Genomic DNA, 24,732 nt, shown 5'->3' with positions numbered 1-24,732 from the left:
TCGGACACCATCGACAACGTCAAGGCGAAGATCCAGGACAAGGAGGGCATCCCCCCTGACCAGCAGCGCCTCATCTTTGCTGGCAAGCAGCTGGAGGATGGCCGTACCCTTGCTGATTACAACATCCAGAAGGAGTCCACCCTTCACCTTGTCCTGCGTTTACGAGGTGGCATGCAGATCTTTGTGAAGACCCTTACTGGCAAGACCATCACTCTGGAGGTTGAGAGCTCGGACACCATCGACAACGTCAAGGCCAAGATCCAGGACAAGGAGGGCATTCCCCCGGACCAGCAGCGTCTCATCTTCGCTGGCAAGCAGCTGGAGGATGGCCGCACCCTTGCCGACTACAACATCCAGAAGGAATCCACTCTCCACCTGGTGCTCCGCCTCCGCGGTGGTCAGTAATTGCCGTGGGTGCTCTGGTGGGTGCCCCTGTCTTCCATGTGAAGTGTTAGTCTCATTTGTGTCAAGTCCTACTATCATGTCTGGTTTCATGGACCATCGAGTCCCCGTGAGATGTGTGTTGGTTTCGTTTAAACAGTTGCTGGAATAGCAGTACGGTCAAGTATGAATAAGTGGACTTTGAACTAATCTGCCTATGTGTATTTTACTGTTTTTTTTAATATCTTCCGGTTAAATTGGTTGCCACTTCTAGTTTTTATTTGGCAATCTACTTTTGCGGCCTTTTGTGATCTGAACTGTAGCTTAATTCCATTCGACTCCAGTTTATTTATTACTATTTGGTTCTAATATGTTTTGTAGGTTCTTTGTTTTGCTTTTGAGGAGTTTGTTGCAATGAAAACATATTGTTTCTTCTTTAATTTGGTTTGTGTTCACTATCATGTGATGAAACCTTGAAACAATCTTAGGACACCTTCTGACACAGTGCTGTTATACTGTGAATGAGAAGTCTTTATTTTCTGATGATGCTAAATGCTGCTCATTGCATATTGTTGGCCCCCCTTTATTTTGTCAGATTTTGAAGTTTAGCTGCAAGTGTTCTTGGTTTGACTTGTGTCATTGTGTGCTTGTCTTGGTTGGGATCCCCTCATTTCAGTGCTTTCATACAGTGTGCATGATTTTATGTCGGTCCTTATTTTCTGACTTCATTCTTATTGTGATTTGCTGCTGGGAGAAGTATTGACAATGCTGCTAAATTTAAGGCTTGTTTCTCAAAACATTCGCAGTTGCAAGAGCTTTTGCCTTGCCAGGCTTGAGAGCTGATGCTGATAATTCCTTCCTTGGATGTCTGAGCCTTGTTATTTTCCTGGTCAACATTGTGTTTCAAAATGAGCTTCAGCACTGTAAACATAGTATGTTCAATATGCCCCTGCATCGCAAATGATGATAAAATCAAGGCTTGTTTCTCAGAACATTCGCAGTTGCCGCGTAAGAGCTTTTGCCCAGCCAGGCTTGAGAGCTAATGCTGTTTGATCCTTGGATGTCTGATGCAATGCTGGGTATATATATTTGCTGTAGTTCCATTTGGTGTTAATTCAGTGGGTGGTAATGTATGCCCAAGGCTTGTTTCTCAAAACATTTGCAGTTGCCGTCTAAGAGCCAAGCTTTAGCTAATGTTGTTAGATCCTTCCTTGGATGTCTAGGGCATGTATGAGTCTCATCTTCTGTCTCCTTTTGTTTTCTTCTTTTGGTTCTATCTTCCTAATCCTTGATATCGTGTATATATTGGCTTGACAGTGATAAAAAACACTAACAAAACATACTTCCTCCGTGAAGAAATATAAGAGCGTTTATAGATCACTAAAGTATAGTGATCTAAACGAGGGAGTAGCATCTTTCGGGACTGATTGCTCTTTGTGCCATGCTGTCAAATCTTCAATTTTGACATCCACCCTCCAGATTTCCTTCAATTTTTTTTTTGCATTCTTTTGTTTAGATTACCTATATGTTGAAAATTTAGAGACATGGATGTTTTGTGTATTTGTTCATGTTTGTCCAGTGATGAAAAGCATGTTAATAATACCATCTTTTGGGATATGCGTCCACACTACCATTCTGCATTTTCTGAAGCCAAATTGAACAACTTCCTGAATTATTTCATTGCTCTGTCTACCTAGTTCTGTCTCAAAGGAATCACTTGGATTCCACTTAAACCTGGTGCACGAATCCGTGTCAGCAAGAACCGAAACAAAGCCTAGGGCTTGGGTTTAGGGTTTTTTGGCGAGACTCAAATCATGTGACTCGCCCCTTGATGACTCACTCACCTTCTCCGTGGCTCAAATCTCCAAAAGATGGGAAACTTGAGTTGCTTTGTCTACTGTAGGTTCTAATTTTCCGTGGTAGGAATGCTCCCATGAAATCGTTCTGAAGCTGAAATGCTATATTTGCTTTGTTGATCCTGCTGCGTTCAATTATGATATGTTCTATAGTAGCCAATTGAAGTGCTTGTATCAACCCGTTCGGGTTAAATTCTTGTCTGCCTTTGGAGTGTGTAGGTCTGCATGGTGGTCAATGCTCCTAGTTCTCTACTCTTGAGGTTCTGGATGCAAAATTTACCATCAAAGTGAGCACAAGCTGAACTGATGCATTTCGTATCAAGATCATGTTTTCACGAAAGAAAAGTATTTTCTGCATGCTCGTTGATTTTCTTTGGTCCTTTCCGTAAATCAACATGGCACTTAGCAACAAATCATTCTAGAGATAGCCGTTCTTCATCGATTTCTCCTTGGAGCAACTCTTCCAAGATGCTTAATTCTGAACCAGGGTGATCAGTTTAAGATTTACTTCGTGGCAGCACAAGAATAGATGGTCCAAGTGACAAAACCATGAAAGAAGAATCTAATAAAGAAAAAGAATCATCAAAAATGGCCCTGACCTCTGGCAAGGGCACGAAAGGATAGTCTGTTTGCTTGGATTTTCTACAATCCATCAACCAATCGATAGTCTGTTGTGCATGGCTTGCATGGCGGGTGGGGCGTGACGAGTGATGGTTTAGCGCATTGCTACACGATGCATAGTGGTGTGCGTACCGCATAGGCACGCGACCAGTGGCACGGTGGTCGTGTTGCACGGTGCGTGGAGATGCTGGTGCTCCATGGGGACAAGTAGAAGTAAGAACATGTCATGGCCTTTTGGGTTTGTTTTGAATCAGAATGATCCAATCTCTTGACGATGGTTTACATGATGCTTATATATCTCCTGGAGAGACACGACGATCCAAAGAAGGCGTCGGTTCCAGAGAGATGCGTCGGTTGCCAGGACACAGGCGTCCGCGGATGCAACCGCTTGGCCGTTGGGCAAGGGAAGATTTTCCTTTTACAGATCTCAACACTTTCCCTAATCTACGCTTGACCATGTAGATTATCTTCACGATTGTCCGGGAAGCTTTATCATCTCAAAATATTCTCCTTTAAAAGTTCTTCATAAAATCTTTGACGAGATCCTGAAACATATACTCACAAAAAAAATAGCATAATGTGATATAATTAAAATGAGGATATCTTAAGAAGAGACTCCCCCTGACACCTGCAAGTCCCTAAGTCTTCGCATACCAATTCCATAAACACATTTCTGGAATGTAGAATGTGGTAGAGACTTGGTAAATAAATCAGCAAGGTTGTCGCATGATTTGACTTGCAGAATGCTTATTTCCCTGCTTTTCTGAAGATTATGGGGAAAAACCATTTAGGGGAAATATGCTTGGTTATATTACTCTTGATATATCCTGTTTGCATCTGCGCAACACAGGCCGCATTATCTTCATAGATAATGGTAGGTGATTTTATCGAACCCATTTCACATGACTGTTGTATGTGGTTTATCATTCTGCAAAGCCATACACATTCGCATGTTGCTTCAAATAATGAAATTATTTCAGAATGATTGGTAGATGTTGCCACCAGAGTCTGTTTCGAAGACTTCCATGATATAGCAGTGCCACCATGTAGGAACACGAAGCCGGTCTACGATCTGGCATTATGGGGATCAGACAAATAGCCGGCATCTGCATATCCAATCACATCAGAGTCCTGATTTTTCTGGAACTGGAAAAATAGGCCAAGATCCTTTGTGCCTTGGAGATATCGAAAGATATTCTTCACTCCAGACCAATGACGTTTGGTGGGAGTTGCGCTATGTCTAACAAGTAGATTCACTGCAAATGCAATATCAGGTCTTGTGCAATTTGCAAGATACATAAGCGCTCCAACAACACTAAGGTATGGAACTTCAGGTCCCAACACCTCTTCTCCATCATCCCTTGGTCTGAACAGATCTTTCTCTACGTCTAGAGATCGAACCACCATAGGAGTTTTAGATGGATAGGATTTGTCCATATTGAATTTCTCCAATATTTTCTGGATATAGGCAGATTGGTGTACCATGATTCCTGAGGGAAGATGCTCAAGTTGAATACCTAAGCAAAATTTGGTTTTACCCAAATCCTTCATCTCAAATTCCATCTTTAGGTGATTGCATGCTTCATCAATGTATGGTGTGCTGCCGATGATGTTGAGATCATCAACATACACAGAAATGATGCAAAATCCTGTAGAGGACTTCTTGATGAAAACACATGGGCAATCAACACTATTGGAGTATCCTTTCTGAAGAAGGAACTCACTGAGTCGGTTGTACCACATCTGTCCCGACTGCCTTTAAGCCATATAATGACTTATTCAGCTTTACACAATACATGTTACGTTTTGCATTTTTATTCAGGACAGAGATTCCACCAGGAACCTTCATATATATGTCCGAATCTAGTGACCCGTAAAGGTATGTGGTCACGACGTCCATCAACTGCATAGATAGACGATTTTGCACTGCCAAGGATATAAGATATCGGAAAGTGGTTGCACTCATTACTGGAGAATATGTTTCAGTGAAATCAATGTCGGGTTTCTGCGTGAAACCTTGTGCTACGAGCCTTGCTTTATATCTCACCACCTCATTGTTCTCATTCCGTTTCCGAAAAAAAAACCATTTGAATCCCACAGGGAAAACACTGGAAGGTGTAGGTATTGCTTCAGTGAATACCTTTCTTTTGTTAAGCGAGGCAATTTCTGCTTGGATTGCATCCTTCCATTTAGGCCAGTCGGAGCGCTTTTGGCACTCAACGATAGACCTTGGATCATGATCAGTGAGAAGGGTATCTGCAATCTTTTCAGCAAAATATATGTCGACAGTCGTAGTCTTACGGTCAAATAATTCTCCAGAATCAACATAGTTGATGGATATTTCCTGCACCCCTAGTGACTCTTCGTGATTTCCCAATACGATCGAGTCTGGGTGTTCCGATGTCCCAGTCAGTTTGTGCATACTGGAACTGGGTTGTGGAGGTTGCCCTTCCACTGGGTGTAAACTACCCATCAGGTGTTTGTCAACGTTGAGTTGACCTGCATTTACTGACTTCGAGGTTTTTTCCACGATTTCCTTTGCTGCTTGCTAGAAGCATGCTCCGGGTCAGAGGCCGTACTACTCCCCCTCTTTTTAGGAATAGGGAGTTTAGTGGTTTTTATTGGTACCTCCACTCTTTCTGGCGCGTTTCTGGCCGGGTTTAAGGATTTTGTAACACCTTTCAAATCAGTAAATGAATCTGGCAGATTATTTGCAAGATGTTGCAAATTAATGATCTTCCAAACTTGAAGTTCGGTCTCTTGGGTACGTGGATCAGAGGATGAAATGGCATGAGCATTCCAATCAATTTCCGGGCATTCTTTCTGGTACTTGAAATCTCCCCTAATGCCGGAAAATGTTCCTCATTAAATATGCAATCAGCGTGACGGGCTGTGAACAGATCCCAGTCAGGGGTTCCAGGTACTTGATAATCGACGGCGATTTGTACCCCACATAGATCCCCAACTTCCTGTGTGGGCCCATAGATGTCCGCTGTGGTGGTGAGATCGGGATGTATGCAGCACATCCGAACTTACGCAGATGGAAAATGCTTGGAGGATTTCCACGTACCAATTCCAGAGGGGAAGAACTGTGATATGCAGTTGGCCTCAATTGTATCAAGTCAGCAGCGTGTAAAACAGTGTGACCCCAACAAGAGGTTGGCAAGTTGCAGTTCGTCAACAAAGGTCTTGCAATGAGTTTGATCCTCTTAATCATTGCTTCAGCCAAACCATTTTGTGTATGGACATATGGAACAGAGTGCTGAACTTCAATCCCCAAAGCCATGCAATAATCATTGAAATCACGTGAGGAGAATTCTGCAGCATTGTCCATCCGAATTGATTTAATTCGACTTTCAGGATAATGGGCTTGCAACTTAATGACTTGCCTCATTATCTTGGCAAATGCATGGTTTCGTGTGGATAGAAGACACACATGTGACCATCGTGTAGATGCGTCAATCAGAACCATGAAATACCGGAAAGGTCCAGATAATGGCTGAATGGGACCACAAATATCTCCTTGAATACGTTCAAGGAACTGAAGTGGTTCAGCTTGTATTTTGAGGTGCGAGGGCCTCAAAATTAGCTTTCCCGTGGCACAAGATGTGCACACAAAATCAGAAGATTGAGGAAATTTTGACTCAAGCAAATTATGACCAATGGAATTGCTAGTAATTTTTCTCATCATCCCTATTCCACGATGGCCTAGGCGATCATGCCAGGTTTGGAATGCGTTAACATTCTGAAAAATTACTTGGTATGCAACATGTCCACGGGTTTGATGTACGTATAGTACAAACCAGACGATAGAGAAGGAATTTTCTCATGTACCTTTTTGCCATATCCGTCATCTTTAGTAAAGAGCAGATACTCCTCTTTGTTGTCTTCATGGGTTTCAATATGAAAACCATTTTTTACGGATATCTCGATAACTGATCAGGGTACGTGCAGAATCGGGATACAGTAAAGCATCCTCAATTGTCACATATGTACCACTTGGGAGGGTGAATATGGCACGTCCAGTACCAACAATCACAGTATCGCGTCCAGCGATAGTTAGAATATCTCCATTTGTCTTTTTCAGAGTTTGGAAATATTTCATCTCCCTCAGTATGGAGTTTGTGGCATCACTGTCCACAAGGCATAATTCCTCTTCCATCGAATTGTCCCCGTAGAAAACTATATAAAACAAAGAATTTTCAATAAGAAAACCTCATAGTAATATATAGAATACAATCTTTATTATATCAAATGTGCTGATACAATACATTATAAAGACAACAACAAACTTATGTTCTTATTACAATCATCACAAATGGACATAATTAAGTAGATCACTAGGAGATTGAGGGACTAGTCGAAGTCGCCAAACACGTTGTTTGCGGTGTACTCAATCAACATGTTCTCCATTTCAGCAGTAGCCTCAGGCAGATAAGGAATCACGGCGTTGCTCGGTCTAGGAGGAACATCGTGCGAACCACCAGCTCCTTTTGCGCTATCCGGATGAAGGTTGAAGTTGGCTTCAAACCTTTTCCCTTGAGGTGCTTTGCGTCCCTGAGATTGCTGGTACAACATAACCAGATGCTTGGGCATTGTGCACTTTTCAGTAGAATGCGTGGAGCATCCACACTTATTGCAAAGCTTAGATTTATCAAACCTAAGCTTTGAAGTGCCTTTTCCCTTGCCTGGGTATCTAGATCTCCTGTTCCCATTGCGCTTTCGCTTATGCTCGAAATTGGATTGTTTACCCCGAGGGGTACCATTAAACTTCTGTCTATTTGCAACATTCAGATGGACTTCAGGTAAAGGTTGTGCCCCAACTGGGCGCTGAGAGCCATTCTTAGCAAGTAGCTCATCATGCTTTTCAGCCTGAAGTAACATGTGAATAAGCTCGGAATAGACAGTGTAGTTACGAGCACGGTATTGCTGTTGGAGGATCCTATCTGAAGGGAGCATAGTAGCCAATGTTTTCTCTATCTTCTCCCCCTCAGTAGGTTCCTTCTCACAAAAACGCAGTTTGGAACATATCTTATGAACAACATGATTGTACTCACCGATGGACTTGAAATCCCGAAGATGGAGATGAGTCCAATCATGGAGTGCTTCTGGCAGGACTACTGCCTTCTGCTGTTCATACCTCGTTTTGAGGGCCAGAAACAGAGTACTAGGAGATTCCTCCTGTAAATACTCAGACTTGAGATCTGGATGAATATGGTGCCTTATGATGAATAAAGCAACATAGTTCTGCTGTTCTGTCAGCGGCGTGGCCCCATCCGGGAGAGGAGTCTCCGGGGGTTGTATTGCACGCGCTATCCCACGAGACGCAAGACTGATCTTGATGTCCATAGCCCATGTAGGGTAATTGTGGCCATTGAGGGCAAGCTCCTCAAACTCTTTGGCAGTAATCTTCGCCTACATGGGAGAACCAGAGATAATTAATTTACGGGTGGTAAATTAAAAACCATCATGGTTGTGTAATAAGAATGCAAAAATTTGATACTCAAGTGTAAACTTGAAAAATTCTCAACCTCAATTGTGTGAACATAACACTTTGAAGATCACTTAGATCTCACAGTAATAGGCTACATCGCCATTACCTTGTGTATGCTACAATTCAAATATAAGGAATACACGTTGGAGGTAATCGTTTGTCGAGAATGACAAAGCGTAGACCTCACAGTAAGAGAGGATAGTCTGCAAATAAGCAATAGATCACAACTGATTACCTTGTGATTCCAAATAAAATGAGGGAGAAACATTCAAAAATTTGCAAGTTTGATATGCGAGAGAAGATCTCAATCGCAAAGACATGTTCGATAAAAATGAGATGTGGTAAACACATGGAACATGTCATTCTTCCCAGATGAAATCCAGTTCTTTATTTATATTATCAATCCATTACATAATATAAACACACCTACTAATAATTACACAAGTCCTAACATAGAATAAATCTAGAACAAGACTAAAATGTAAGTAGTAGTCAACCTAAGTACTAAACAATGCTAAACATAGACTAAAATTGCACAAATACAATAATTAGTACTAATGTTAAGAAAGCAGAGAAAAAAATTAAAAAAATCCACACTTCTGGCCGGCCCACCCGCCACAGCACTGCACAGGGGGGAAAACGCGGGCGCCTGGGCCTGGGCCTACCCGGCCTTTGGCCGGCCCACACGCCGCCGCACCGCACAAGACAGGGGGGAGCGGGCGGATCGGAAAAGGGTCGGAGTATCCGAACCCCAAACCACCACCTCTGCTCGATCCCCACTGTCACACGGCGGCGCCGGCGGAAGGAGTGGACGCCGTAGGCCCTCGCGATTCCGGTGATCACCGGCGTAGCACCAATGACCCCTTCTTGTCCGAAGAAGAGTCGACGACGATGTGATCCGGGCGAGCGGTCCCTGGTGCGACGCTGGCGAGTCCGAGGTTCGCCGGAGCCCACGAACCAGGGCGGCGGCTGGGGCGACGGTCGATGGCGGTGACGGCGCGCCCGAAGAGACGCTCGAAGCGCCATGCGGCTCGGCTGCTCGAGCCCGCAGCCATCTCCTGCCCATGCGTGGCGATGGCGTCAGCGCCCTCCATGCCGGCTCCAAGGCGGACTATTCCAGAGGCACCTGTCGGCGCGGAGATGAAGGCGAGTGCCTCCTCCTCATTCACGATGGCGCGCATCGGTACAGGGGCGTAGCCAGGCGGGCGGAGGCTCGGGCCAGCGGCCACGGCATCAGGCGTCGGCGTTGACGGCGGGATCCATGCGGCCGGCGGAGGAGGTGGTGGGGGCGGTGTTGGAAATATGCCCTAGAGGCAATAATAAATAGTTATTATTATATTTCCTTGTTCATGATAATCGTTTATTATCCATGCTAGAATTGTATTGATAGGAAACTCAGATACATGTGTGGATACATAGACAACACCATGTCCCTAGTAAGCCTCTAGTTGACTAGCTCGTTGATCAATAGATGGTTACAGTTTCCTGACCATGGACATTGGATGTCGTTGATAACGGGATCACATCATTAGGAGAATGATGTGATGGACAAGACCGAATCCTAAGCCTAGCACAAAGATCATGTAGTTCGTATGCTAAAGCTTTTCTAATGTCAAGTATCATTTCCTTAGACCATGAGATTGTGAAACTCCCGGATACCGTAGGAGTGCTTTGGGTGTGCCAAACATCACAACGTAACTGGGTGGCTATAAATATACACTACATGTATCTCCGAAAGTGTCTGTTGGGTTGGCACGAATCGAGACTGGGATTTGTCACTCTGTGTAAACGGAGAGGTATCTCTGGGCCCACTCGGTAGGACATCATCATAATGTGCACAATGTGATCAAGGAGTTGATCATGGGATGATGTGTTACAAAACGAGTAAAGAGACTTGCCGGTAACGAGATTGAACAAGGTATCGGGATACCGACGATCGAATCTCGGGCAAGTATTGTACCGATAGACAAAGGGAATTGTATACGGGATTGATTAAGTCCTTGACATCGTGGTTCATCCGATGAGATCATCGTGGAACATGTGGGAGCCAACATGGGTATCCAGATCCCGCTATTGGTTATTGACCGAAGAGTCATCTCGGTCATGTCTGCATGGTTCCCGAACCCGTAGGGTCTACACACTTAAGGTTCGGTGACGCTAGGGTTATAGAGATATTAGTATGCGGTAACCCGAAAGTTCTTCGGAGTCCCAGATGAGATCCCGGACGTCACGAGGAGTTCCGGAATGGTCCGGAGGTAAAGATTTATATATGGGAAGTCCTGTTTTGGTCACCGGAAAAGTTTTGGGTTTTATCAGTAACGTACCGGGACCACCGGGAGGGTCCCGGGGGCCCACCAAGTGGGGCCACCTGCCCCGGGGGGCCACATGGGCTGTAGGGGGTGCGCCTTGGCCTATATGGGCCAAGGGCACCAGCCCCAAGAGGCCCATGCGCCAAGAGATGAGGGAAAGGAAGAGTCCTAAAGGGGAAGGCACCTCCTAGGTGCCTTGGGGAGGATGGACTCCTCCCTTGGCCGCACCCTTCCTTGGAGGAAGGGCCAAGGCTGCGCCCCCCCCTCTCCCTTGTCCCTATATATAGTGAGGGGAAGGGAGGGCAGCAACACCTAAGCCCTGGCGCCTCCCTCTCCCTCCCATGACACATCTCCCTCCTCCCGCAGCGCTTGGCGAAGCCCTGTTAGAATCCCGCTACTTCCACCACCACGCCATCGTGCTGCTGGATCTCCATCAACCTCTCCTTCCCCATTGCTGGATCAAGAAGGAGGAGACGTCGCTGCTCCGTACGTGTGTTGAACGCGGAGGTGCCGTCCGTTCGGCGCTAGGATCATCGGTGATTTGGATCACGACGAGTACGACTCCATCAACCCCGTTCTCTTGAACGCTTCCGCGCGTGACGTACAAGGGTATGTAGATCCACTCCTCCCTCGTTGCTAGATGACTCCATAGATAGATCTTGGTGACACGTAGGAAAATTTTGAATTTATGCTACATTCCCCAACAGTGGCATCAGGAGCTAGGTCTATGCGTAGTTTCTATGCACGAGTAGAACACAAAGTAGTTGTGGGCGTTGATATTGTTCAATATGCTTACCGTTACTAGTCCAATCTTGATTCGGCGGCATTGTGGGATGAAGAGGCCCGGACCGACCTTACACATACTCTTACGTGAGACTGGTTCCACCGACTGACATGCACTAGTTGCATAAGGTGGCTAGCAGGTGTCTGTCTCTCCCACTTTAGTCGGATCGGATTCGATGAAAAGGGTCCTTATGAAGGGTAAATAGCAATTGGCATATCACGTTGTGGTTTTTGCTTAGGTAAGAAACGTTCTTGCTAGAAACCCATAGCAGCCACGTAAAACATGCAAACAACAATTAGAGGACGTCTAACTTGTTTTTGCAGGGTATGCTATGTGATGTGATATGGCCAAAAGGATGTGATGAATGATATATGTGATGTATGAGATTGATCATGTTCTTGTAATAGGAATCACGACTTGCATGTCGATGAGTATGACAACCGGTAGGAGCCATAGGAGTTGTCTTAATTTATTTATGACCTGCGTGTCAACATAAACGTCATGTAATTACTTTACTTTATTGCTAACCGTTAGCTGTAGTAGTAGAAGTAATAGTTGACGAGACAACTTCATGAAGACACGATGATAGAGATCATGATGATGGAGATCATGGTGTCATGCCGGTGACGACGATGATCATGGAGCCCCGAAGATGGAGATCAAGAGGAGCAAAGTGATGATGGCCATATCATGTCACTATTTGATTGCATGTGATGTTTATCATGTTTATGCATCTTGTTTACTTAGAACGACGATAGTAAATAAGATGATCCCTCATAATAATTTCAAGAAAGTGTTCCCCCTAACTGTGCACCGTTGCGATAGTTCGTTGTTTTGAAGCACCACGTGATGATCGGGTGTGATAGATTCTTACGTTCAATTCAACGGGTGTTGACGAGCCTAGCATGTACAGACATGGCCTCGGAACACATGCGAAACACTTAGGTTAACTTGACGAGCCTAACATGTACAGACACGGCCTCGGAACACAAGAGACCGAAAGGTCGAGCATGAGTCGTATAGAAGATACGATCAACATGAAGATGTTCACCGATGTTGAATAGTCCATCTCACGTGATGATCGGACACGGCGTAGTTGACTCGGATCATGTAATCACTTAGATGACTAGAGGGATGTCTATCTGAGTGGGAGTTCATAAGATGAACTTAATTATCCTGAACATAGTCAAAAGGTCTTCGCAAATTATGTCGTAGCTCGCGCTTCAGTTCTACTGTTTAGATATGTTCCTAGAGAAAATTTAGTTGAAAGTTGATAGTAGCAATTATGCGGACTAGGTCCATAAACTGAGGATTGTCCTCATTGCTTCATAGAAGGCTTATGTCCTTAATGCACCGCTCAGTGTGTTGAACATCTGACATACACATTTTGATAACTACGTGATAGTTCAGTTAAATGGTTTAGAATTGAGGCACCAAAGACGTTTTTTGAAACGTCGCGAAACATATGAGATGTTTCGAGGGCTGAAATTGGGATTTCAGGCTCGTGCCCACGTCAAGAGGTATAAGACCTCCGACGATTTTTCTTAACCCACAAACTAAGGGAGAAAAGCTCAATTGTTGAGCTTGTGCTCAGATTGTCTGAGTACAACAATCATTTGAATCGAGTGGGAGTTGATCTTCCAGATGAGATAGTGATGTTTCTCCAAAGTCATTACCACTAAGCTACTAGAGCTTCGTGATGAACTATAATATATCAGGGACGTATATGATGATCCTTGAGATATTCGCGATGTTTGTAGAAATCAAGAAGGAGCATCAATTGTTGATGGTTGGTGAAACCACTAGTTTCAAGAAGGGCAAGGGAAAGAAGGGATACTTCATGAAACGGCAAATCAGCTGCTGCTCTAGTGAAGAAACCCAAGGTTGAACCCAAACCCGAGACTAAGTGCTTCTGTAATAAAGGGAACAACCACTGGAGCAGAATTACCCTAGATACTTGGTAGATAAGAAGGCTGGCAAGGTCGATAGAAGTATATTGGATGTATTATGTTAATGTGTACTTTACTAGTACTCCTAGTAGCACTAGGGTATTAGATACCGGTTCGGTTGCTAAGTGTTAGTAACTCGAAATAAAAGCTACGGAATAAACGGAGACTAGCTAAAGGTGAGATGACGATATGTGTTGGAAGTATTTCCAAGGTTGATCAAATATCGTATGCTCCCTCTACCATCGAGATTGGTGTTTGCGTTGAGCATAGACATGATTGGATTATGTCTATCGCAATACGGTTATTCATTTAAAGAGAATAATGGTTACTCTGTTTATTTGAATAATACCTTCAATGGTCTTACACCTGAAATGAATGGTTTATTGAATCTCGATCGTAGTGATACACATGTTCATGCCAAAAGATATAAGATAGTAATGATAGTACCACCTACTTGTGACACTGCCACGTAAGTCATATCGGTATAAAATGCATGAAGAAGCTCCATGTTGATGGATCTTTGGGCTCACTCGTTTTTGAAAAGTTTGAGACATGCGAACCATGTCTATTGGTGTATATGCATGAAGAAACTCCATGCAAATGGACCGTTTGGACTCACTTGATTTTGAATCACTTGAGACATGCAAATCATACCACATGGGCAAGATGACTGAAAGCCTCGTTTTCAGTAAAATGGAACTAGAAAGCAACTTGTTGGAAGTAATACATTTTGATGTGTGCAGTCCAATGAGTGCTGAGGCATGTAGTGGATATCGTTATGTTCTTACTTCACAAATGATTTGAGTAGATGTTGAGTATATTTACTTGATGAATCACGAGTCTGAATTATTGAAAGGTTCATGTAATTTCAGGGTGAAGTTGAAAGATCGTCGTGACAAGAGGATAAAATATCTATGATATGATCATAGAGATGAATATCTGAATTACGAGTTTGGCACAGAATTAAGACATTGTGGAAATTGTTTCACAACTAATACAGCCTGGAACACCATAGTGTGATGGTGTGTCCGAACATCATAACTGCACCCTATTGGATATGATGCATACCATGATGTCTCTTATCGAATTACCACGATAGTTTATGGGTTAGGCATTAGAGACAACCGCATTCACTTTAAATAGGGCACCACGTAATTCCAATGAGATGACACCGTATGAACTATGGTTTAGAGAAACCTAAGCTGTCATTTATTAAAAGTTTGGGGCTGCGACGCTTATGTGAAAAAGTTTTAGGCTGATAAGCTCGAACCCAAAGCGGATAAATGCATCTTCATGTGACACCCAAAACAGTTGGGTATACCTCCTGTCTCAGATCCGAAAGCAATAAGGATTGTTTCTAGAATCGGGTCCTTTCTCGAGGAAAAGTTTCTCTCGAAAGAATTGAGTGGGGGGATGGTGGAGACTTGATGAGGTTATTGAACCGTCTCTTCAACTAGTGTGTGGCAGGGCACATGGAGTTGTTCCTGTGGCACCTACACCAATTGAAGTGGAAGCTTATGATAGTGATCATGAAACTTCAGATCAAGTCACTACCAAACCTCGTGGGATGACAAGGATGCGTACTACATCAGAGTGGTACGTAATCCTGTCTTGGAAGTCATGTTGCTAGACAACAATGAACCTACGAGCTATGGAGAAGCGATGGTGGACCCGGATTCCGATAAATGGCTCGAGGCCATAAAATCCGAGAGAGGATCCATGTATGAAAACAAAGTGTAGACTTTGACAGAACAGCTCGATGGTCGTGAGGCTGTTGAGTACAGATGGATTTTAAAAGGAAGACGAACAATGATGGTAGGTATCACCATTAAGAAAGCTCGACTTGTCGTTAAGATGTTTCCGACAAGTTCAAGGAGTTGACTGCGATGAGACTTTCTCACTCGTAGCAATGCTAAGAGTCTGTTGGAATTATATTAGTAATTACTGCATTATTTGTGAAATCTTGCAGATAGGATGCCAAAAGCATTGTTTCCTCGACGATTTTTGAGGAAAGGTTGTATGTGATACAACCATAAGGTTTTGTCAATCCTGAAAGATGCTAATAAGTATGCAAAGCTCCACCAATCCTTCCGAGGACTGGAATAAGCATCTCGGAGTTGGAATGTATGCTTTGATGAGATGATCAAAGATTTTGGGTGTATACAAAGTTTATGAGAAACTTGTATTTCCAAAGAAGTGAGTGGGAGCACTATGGAATTTCTGATGAATGTATGTTGTTGACATATTGTTGATCAGAAATGACATAGAATTTCTGGAAAGCATATAGGGTTATTTGGAAAGTGTTTTTCAATGGAAAGCCTGGATTAAGCTACTTGAACATTGAGCATCAAGATCTATAAGGATAGATCAAAACGCTTAATGGTATTTTCAAATGAGCACATACCTTGACATGATCTTGAAGGTGTTCAAGATGGATCAGTCAAAGAAGGAGTTCTTGCCTGAGTTGTAAGGTATGAAGTTAAGACTTAAAGCTCGACCACGGCAGAATAGAGAGAAAGGACGAAGGTCGTCCCCTATGCTTAAGACGTAGGCTCTACAGTATGCTATGCTATGTACCGCACCTGAAGTGTGCCTTGCCATGAGTCAGTCAAGGGGTACAAGAGTGATCCAAGAATGGATCACAGGACAGCGGTCAAAGTTATCCTTAGTAACTAGTGGACTAAGGAATTTTCTCGATTATGGAGGTGATAAAAGAGTTCGTCGTAAAGGGTTACGCTGATGCAAACTTTGACACTAATCCAGATTATTCTGAGTAGTAAACTGGATTCGTATAGTAGAACAGTTATTTGGAATAGCTCCAAATGTAGCGTAGTAGTTGCATCTACAAGATGACATAAGAAATTTGTGATGTACATACGGATCTGAATGTTGCAGACCCGTTGACTAAAACCTCTCTCACAAGCAAAACATGATCAAACCCAGAACTCATTGAGTCTTAATCACATGATGATGTGAACTAGTTTAGTGACACTAGTAAACTCTTTGGATGTTGGTCACATGGCGATGTGACCTGTGAGTGTTAATCACATGAGGATGTGAACTAGATTATTGACTCTAGTGCAAGTGGGAGACTGTTGGAAATATGCCCTAGAGGCAATAATAAATAGTTATTATTATATTTCCTTATTCATGATAATCGTTTATTATCCATGCTAGAATTGTATTGATAGGAAACTCAGATACATGTGTGGATACATAGACAACACCATGTCCCTAGTAAGCCTCTAGTTGACTAGCTCGTTGATCAATAGATGGTTACGGTTTCCTGACCATGGACATTGGATGTCGTTGATAACGGGATCACATCATTAGGAGAATGATGTGATGGACAAGACCGAATCCTAAGCCTAGCACAAAGATCATGTAGTTCGTATGCTAAAGCTTTTCTAATGTCAAGTATCATTTCCTTAGACCATGAGATTGTGAAACTCCCGGATACCGTAGGAGTGCTTTGGGTGTGCCAAACGTCACAACATAACTGGGTGGCTATAAAGGTACACTACAGGTATCTCCGAAAGTGTCTGTTGGGTTGGCACGAATCGAGACTGGGATTTGTCACTCCGTGTAAACGAAGAGGTATCTCTGGGCCCACTCGGTAGGAATCATCATAATGCGCACAATGTGATCAAGGAGTTGATCACGGGATGATGTGTTACGAAACGAGTAAAGAGACTTGCCGATAACGAGATTGAACAAGGTATCGGGATACCGACGATCGAATCTCGGGCAAGTATTGTACCGATAGACAAAGGGAATTGTATACGGGATTGATTAAGTCCTTGACATCGTGGTTCATCCGATGAGATCATCGTGGAACATGTGGGAGCCAACATGGGTATCCAGATCCCACTGTTGGTTATTGACCGAAGAGTCATCTCGGTCATGTCTGCATGGTTCCCGAACCCGTAGGGTCTACACACTTAAGGTTCGGTGACGCTAGGGTTATAGAGATATTAGTATGCGGTAACCCGAAAGTTGTTCGGAGTCCCGGATGAGATCCCGGACGTCACGAGGAGTTCCGGAATGGTCTGGAGGTAAAGATTTATATATGGGAAGTCCTGTTTTGGTCATCGAAAAAGTTTCGGGTTTTATCGGTAACGTACTGGGACCACCAGAAGGGTCCCGGGGGCCCACCAAGTGGGGCCACCTGCCCCGGGGGCCACATGGGCTGTAGGGGGTGCGCCTTGGCCTATATGGGCCAAGGGCACCAGCCCCAAGAAGCCCATGCGCCAAGAGATGAGGGAAAGGAAGAGTCCTAAAGGGGAAGGCACCTCCTAGGTGCCTTGGGGAGGATGGACTCCTCCCTTGGCCGCACCCTTCCTTGGAGGAAGGGCCAAGGCTGCCCCCTCTCCCTTGGCCCTATATATAGTGAGGGGAAGGGAGGGCAGCAACACCTAAGCCCTGGCGCCTCCCTCTCCCTCCCATGACACATCTCCCTCCTCCCGCAGCGCTTGGCGAAGCCCTGTTGGAATCCCGCTACTTCCACCACCACGCCGTCGTGCTGCTGGATCTCCATCAACCTCTCCTCCCCCTTGCTGGATCAAGAAGGAGGAGACATCGCTGCTCCGTACGTGTGTTGAACGCGGAGGTGCCGTCCATTCGGCGCTAGGATCATCGGTGATTTGGATCACGACGAGTACGACTCCATCAACCCCGTTCTCTTGAACACTTCCGCGCGCGATCTACAAGGGTATGTAGATCCACTCCTCCCTCGTTGCTAGATGACTCCATAGATAGATCTTGGTGACACGTAGGAAAATTTTGAATTTATGCTACGTTCCCCAACAGGCGGAGACCCAGTGGGCAGGGCAGGCGCGTTAGCGGCCCCGTGCATCATGGGGGCGCTCGGGCCGGCCACCAGCCAAGGGTCGTACCCCATGGACGCTTGGCCATGGGCGCGGGGAGCACCGTAGTGGGCGCGTCCGGGAGCACGGGGACCGTGTCCAGGGGCTTGGTGAGCACCGCGACGGGCGCATCCAGCGGCGCGGTGGCTGCCAGGGGCGGCACGTGCAGTGGCGCTCCGGCTGAACCATCGGATGGCTTGCATCCGGCGACGGAAACGACAATGGCCACCAACTCCATGGTGGCGAAGGGCAATGAGGCTGTAGCGGCGACCGTCCTCGCGGATTAGACGGAGGAAGAAGGAGACGAGGCCTGTCATCTCACCGGCGGCGAGTGCTTCCTCTCTTCTCCTTTCTCTATTGCCTTTTTGCTCTCGCTAGTTGTTCTACGGGCTGATAACGTGTTTTGAATCAGAATGATCCAATCTCTTGACGATGGTTTACAGGATGCTTATATATCTCCTGGAGAGACACGACGATCCAGAGGAGGCGTCGGTTCTAGAGAGATGCGTCGGTTGGCAGGACACAGGCGTCCGCGGATGCAACCGCTTGGCCGTTGGGCAAGGGAAGATTTCCCTTTTACAGAATTAATCACAATAGGGTTCAAACGATTTTAGACCAAAATTTGTATCGGCGACATAAGTTTATGCCCCTCTTGGCCTCTTGGTTCACAACAGTGGAAGGACCGAAGCTCTCGAATAGTCTCCTGGTTCCCAAGCCCACGATAGTTCCACCACAAGCAACTTATTTGTCCTGTCGAGGTTGCTCCATAGTTGCAGCCTCATTGCTTTCCTCTTCTTTCCTGTAGAGTCGCTCGACAACCTCATCATAAAAAAGATCAACAAGCATCAACACACTCCCTACATCACCCTTCCCATGCACATTATTTGCATCCATGCCCACCCTTCAATAAACAACATTATTGCCATGTCCTCTACCTCCAAACGGCCTAATCCTCGTCTCCCATTACCTCCTTTGTGAAAGTGAAATTGATACACAAATTTCTATTCATGTTTGAGACGGAAATCGGTGGTAAGAGAGTATCAAAACTGACAACCCATTTGGATTTTGCAGTGGCCCTTAAGCGGTGTATAGGCTTAAGTGGCGTCCTGGATCTGTTTTGGTCACATGAGGTAGATGTTACTTTAAATTACGTTTCTTCGTAACATATTGATGTAAGGTGGAGAATATACCGCAAGGCATGGCATTTTACTGGCTTTTATGCCAAGGCTCAGAGCAGTGAGCGATCATTGAGTTGGGATATGTTGAGATGGCTTAGGGGGGCGAGTGGCCTACCCTGGCTGTGTGGGGAAATATTCAATGAAATTCTTGGCAATGGTTAAATATTCTGGTGCAAATGACATAGCAGAATGGTAGATGAATAGTTTTGGTTCAGTTGTTGACTTCTTTCAGTTCCAAGACCTAGCATACTCTGGTGTACATTATACATGGGACAGTGTGCAGGAAGGAGTTGATATTGTGAAGATTAGGTTGGATCATTTCCTAGCTGATCTGGCGTTCATGCAATTTGTGTGAGGCGACTATGGTTAACATATATTCCCTCTCCAAGGTTGGACCATTGTGTGGTGTCAGTCAAGATTCAATTGTTGATGCACGAGGAGAATGGGAGGGGGCACAAGCCTTTATAATGAATATGCTTGGCATAACCAAGAGCCATGTGATGCAACATTCATGTAAGGATGGAAAAAAAGGCTTGGGTGAGGGCGGTCTAGTTGGGATAAACAACACCCTAATGCACATGCAAGTTCATCTGACTGACATGGAAGAGTGACAAGTATGGACATGTTAAAAGGAAAATCAAGAAAGTACGTAAAAAGTTTGAATGTGAGAGATAAGTGCCTTGTATCGTGGAACCTCAAGGAGGGAGTGGGAGCTCGCCAGGAACCTCAATAAGATTTTCCATACAGAGGAGATCATGGCGCGACAAGGGTGGACTGGTTGCGTGCCAGCCATAGGAATACGAGTTTTTTTCCATACCACAGCAAAATCGTATACATTCTTTGGAAGATGTTCATGGGGGTATGTGAAACAAAAGATGAGATATGTGGAGGCGGTGCTACATCATTTGCCTGTGAAGGTTATTGATCCGATGAATGAAATGCTTCTCGGCCGTTTCAAGAAGAAGTTGAGGGAAAATTGTTTTCCATGAACCCGTCCAAAGGCTAGGGAGTTGATGGGTATAATGCACGTTTTTCCAGTGCCATTGGCAGGTGATTAAAGACTATGTTACAAAGGCGGTTTGGGATTTCTTAATGGAGGCATTATGCCAAAAGTGATTAACAAAATGGAAATCTATTTAATTCCAAAACTTAAGTTCCCTAGGAAAATTACTCAACATAGGACAATTTCTTTGTGTAATGTTATCTATAACTTTGATTAAAAGTTTTGGAGAACCATTTGCGGGAAATCTTGATGAGATTATTGCTGAAGAGCAATGTGCACTGTGCTGAGAAGGCTTGTTACAGATAATGTGTTGATGACATATGAGTGCATTCACTTGATGATGAGGAAGAAGGACAGACAAGGATGGTGTGCAGCTAAGCCGGACAAGATGAAGGCTTACGACCATAGAGTGAGCTTTCCTGCATGGGATAATGCAACAACATGCATACATGCCCTTACGCAGCCTCCGGTGGTTGATACGTCCATTTTGCATCATGCTTTTATATCGATATTTATTGCATTATGGGCTGTTATTACACATTATGTCACAATACTTATGCCTATTCTCTCTTATTTTACAAGGTTTACATAAGGAGGGAGAATGCCGACAGCTGCAATTCTGGGCTGGAAAAGGAGCAAATATTAGAGACCTATTCTGCACAACTCCAAAAGTCCTGAAACTCCACGGAAGTTATTTTTGGAAATAATAAAAAATACTGAGCGAACAAAATACCAGAGGGGGCCCACACCCTGGCCACGAGGGTGGGGGCGCGCCCTACCCCCCTAGGCGCGCCCTCCTGCCTCGTGGGCCCCCTGTTGGCCCTTCGGTGCCCATCTTCTGCTAGCTGAAGTCTTTCGTCCGAACAAAAATCATAAGCAAGCTTTTGGGATGAGACTCCGCCGCCACGAGGCAGAACCTTGGCGGAACCAATCTAGGGCTCTGGCGGAGCTGTTCTACCGGGGACACTTCCCTCCGGGAGGGGGAAATCATCGCCATCGTGATCACCAACGCTCCTCTCATCGGGAGGGGGCCAATCTCCATCAACATCTTCACTAGCACCATCTCCTCTCAAACCCTAGTTCATCTCTTGTATCCAATTCTTGTCTCTAAGTCTGGGATTGGTACCTGTAGGTTGCTAGTAGTGTTGATTACTCCTTGTAGTTGATGCTAGTCGGTTTATTTGGTGGAAGATCATATGTTCAGATCCTATATGCACATTAATACTCCTCTGATTATGAACATGAATATGCTTTGTGAGTAGTTACGTTTGTTCCTGGGGACATGGGAGAAGTCTTGCTATTAGTAGTCATGTGAATTTGGTATTCGTTTGATGTTTTGATGAGATGTATGTTGTCTCTCCTCTAGTGGTGTTATGGGAACGTCAACTACATGACACTTCACCATTACTTGGGCCTAGAGGAAGGCATTGGGAAGTAATAAGTAGATGATGGGTTGCTAGAGTGACAGAAGCTTAAACCCTAGTTTATGCGTTGCTTCGTAAGGGGATGATTTGGATCCATATGTTTCATGCTATGGTTAGGTTTACCTTAATACTTATTTTGTACTTGCGGATGCTTGCAATAGGAGTTAATCATAAGTGGGATGCTTGTCCAAGTAAGGACAGCACCCAAGCACCGGTCCACCCACATATCAAATTATCAAAGTACCGAACGCGAATCATATGAACGTGATGAAAACTAGCTTGACGATAATTCCCATGTGTCCTCGGGAGCGCTTTCTTCTATATAAGAGTTTGTCCAGGCTTGTACTTTGCTACAAAAATGATTGGGCCACCTTGCTGCACTTTATTTACTTTTGTTACTTGTTGCTCGTTACAAATTATCATATCACAAAACTATCTATTACCTATAATTTCAGTGCTTGCAGAGAACACCTTGCTGAAAACCGCTTATCATTTCCTTCTGCTCCTCGTTGGGTTCGACACTCTTACTTATCGAAAGGACTGCGATAGATCCCCTATACTTGTGGGTCATCAAGACTCATTTCTGTCGCCATTTCCTGGGAGTGAAGCGCCTTTGGTAGGTGGAATTTGGTAAGGAAAAATTTATATAGTGTGCTGAAATTTACTGTCACTTGTTACTATGGAAAGTAATCCTTTGATGGGCTTGTTCGGGGTATCTTCACCTCGACCAGTAGAGCAAAGAGTTGCTCCTCAACCTACTCAACCTACTTAAAATGAAAATGTCTACTTTGAAATTCCTTCGGGTATGATAGAAAAACTGCTAGCTAATCATTTTGCAGGATATGGAACGTTACATCCTGATGAGCACGTAATATATGCGGATGAAGTTTGTAGATTATTTAAGCTTGCAAGTATGCCCGATGATGTTATCAAGAAGAATGTCTTCCCTTTATCTTTGAAGGGAGATGCATTGACATGGTATAGGCTATGTGATGATATGGGATCATGGAACTACAAACGATTGAAATTGGAATTTCATCAAAAGTTTTATCCTATGCATCTTGTTCATCGTGATCGTAATTATATATATAATTTTTGGCCTCGCGAAGGTGAAAACATCGCTCAAACTTGGGGGAGGCTTAAATCAATGTTATATTCATGCCCCAATCATGAGCTCTCAAGAGAAATGATTATCCAAAATTTTTATGCTCGGCTTTCTGATAACAATCGCACCATGCTCGATACTTCTTGTGCTGGCTCTTTTATGATGAAGACTATTGAATTCAAATGGGATTTATTGGAAAGAATTAAACGCAACTCTGAAGATTGGGATCTTGACGAAGGTAAGGAGTCAGGTATGACACCTAAGTTTGATTGTGTTAAATCTTTTATGGATACCGATGTTTTCGTAAATTTAGCACTAAATATGGACTTGACTCTGAGATAGTAGCTTCTTTCTGTGAATCTTTTGCTGCTCATGTTGATCTCCCTAAGGAGATGTGGTTTAAATATCATCCTCCCATAGAAGTAAAAGTAGTTGCACCAATTAAAGTTGAAGAAAAGACTATCACTTATAATGATCCTATTGTTCCTACTACTCATGTTGAGAAACCACCTTTTCCTGTTAGGATAAAAGATCATGCTAAAGCTTCAAATGTGGTTCGTAAAAGCAATATTAGAACCTATACACCTCCTGAGCAAGTTAAAGTTGAACCTAATATTGCTATTGTTAAGGATCTCCTGGCTGATAATATTGATGGACATGTTATTTATTTCTGTGATGAAACTGCTAGAATTGCTAAACCTTGTCCCAAAGATAAACATAGACCTATGGTAGGCATGCCTGTTATTTTTGTTAAAATAGGAGATCATTGTTATCATGGCTTGTGTGATATGGGTGCTAGTGCTAGTGCAATACCTATTGACTTATACAAATAAATTATGCATGATATTGCACCTGTTGAGTTAGAAGATATTGATGTCATAATTAAACTTTCCAATAGAGATACTATTTCACCAATTCGGATTGTTAGAGATGTTGAAGTCTTGTGTGGGAAAACTAAATATCCTGCTGATTTTCTTGTTCTTGGTTCCCCACAAGATAGCTTTTGTCTCATTATATTTGGTAGACCCTTCTTAAACACTGTTAATGCTAGGATAGACTGCGAAAAGGATGTTGTTACTATTGGTTTAGGTATATGTCTCATAAGTTCAACTTCTCTAAATTTCGTAGACAACACCGTGAAGAGGAACTGCCTAGTAAAGATGAAATTATTGGTCTTGCTTCTATTGCCGTACCTCCTAGTGATCCTTTAGAACAATATTTGCTAGACCATGAAAATGATATGTTTATGAATGAAAGAAGGGAAATAGATGAAGTGTTCTTTAAACAGGGACCTATTCTGAAACACAACTTGCCTGTTGAAATCTTAGGGGATCCTCCTCCACCCAAGGGTGATCCCGTGTTTGAGTTTAAACCACTGCCCGATACTCTTAAATATGCTTATCTTGATGAAAAGAAGATATATCCTGTCATTATTAGTGCTAACCTTTCAGAGAAGGAGGAAGAAAAATTATTGAAAACTCTGAAGAAGCATTGTGCTGCTATTGGATATACTCTTGATGATCTTAAGGGCATTAGTCCCACTCTATGTCAACACAAAATAAATTTGGAGAAAGATGCCAAACCAGTTATTGATCACCAACGACGGCTGAATCCTAAGATGAAAGAAGTGGTAAGAAAAGAAATACTAAAGCTCCTTGAGGCAGGTATAATTTATCCCATTGCTGATAGTCAGTGGGTAAGTCCTGTCCATTGTGTTCCTAAGAAGGGAGGTATTACTGTCGTTCCTAATGATAAAGATGAAT

The 24,732-nt window shown here is 43.9% G+C and overlaps 1 protein-coding gene and 3 non-coding genes across 5 annotated transcripts in view; all 4 read left to right on the top strand.

Moving 5' to 3' along the window:
• Positions 1-546, top strand: part of LOC119315183 (polyubiquitin 11) — a 2,498-nt gene extending 1,952 nt beyond the window's left edge. Inside the window, exon 3 of one of the 2 annotated variants that reach the window (XM_037589856.1) lies at positions 1-546. This exon is cut by the window's left edge and continues 1 nt beyond it. In XM_037589856.1, the coding sequence (XP_037445753.1) occupies positions 1-405 (405 nt within the window). In that variant the 3' untranslated portion in view covers positions 406-546. The other variant, XM_037589855.1, reaches the window with a different exon arrangement.
• Positions 547-835: 289 nt separating this feature from the next.
• Positions 836-931, top strand: LOC119319836. The gene has a single exon (XR_005154659.1). It is a non-coding gene; the product is annotated as a small nucleolar RNA snoR31/Z110/Z27 (small nucleolar RNA).
• Positions 932-1,141: 210 nt separating this feature from the next.
• On the top strand, positions 1,142-1,257 carry LOC119319700. Its single transcript, XR_005154577.1, has one exon. It is a non-coding gene; the product is annotated as a small nucleolar RNA SNORD14 (small nucleolar RNA).
• Positions 1,258-1,336: 79 nt separating this feature from the next.
• LOC119319698 lies at positions 1,337-1,453 on the top strand. Its single transcript, XR_005154575.1, has one exon. It is a non-coding gene; the product is annotated as a small nucleolar RNA SNORD14 (small nucleolar RNA).
• Positions 1,454-24,732: the final 23,279 nt, after the last annotated feature.

The sequence above is a fragment of the Triticum dicoccoides genome, chromosome 6A (assembly GCF_002162155.2).
Source record: "Triticum dicoccoides isolate Atlit2015 ecotype Zavitan chromosome 6A, WEW_v2.0, whole genome shotgun sequence".
Classification (NCBI taxonomy): domain Eukaryota; kingdom Viridiplantae; phylum Streptophyta; class Magnoliopsida; order Poales; family Poaceae; genus Triticum; species Triticum dicoccoides.
This window is presented reverse-complemented; position numbering and strand designations above follow the sequence as displayed.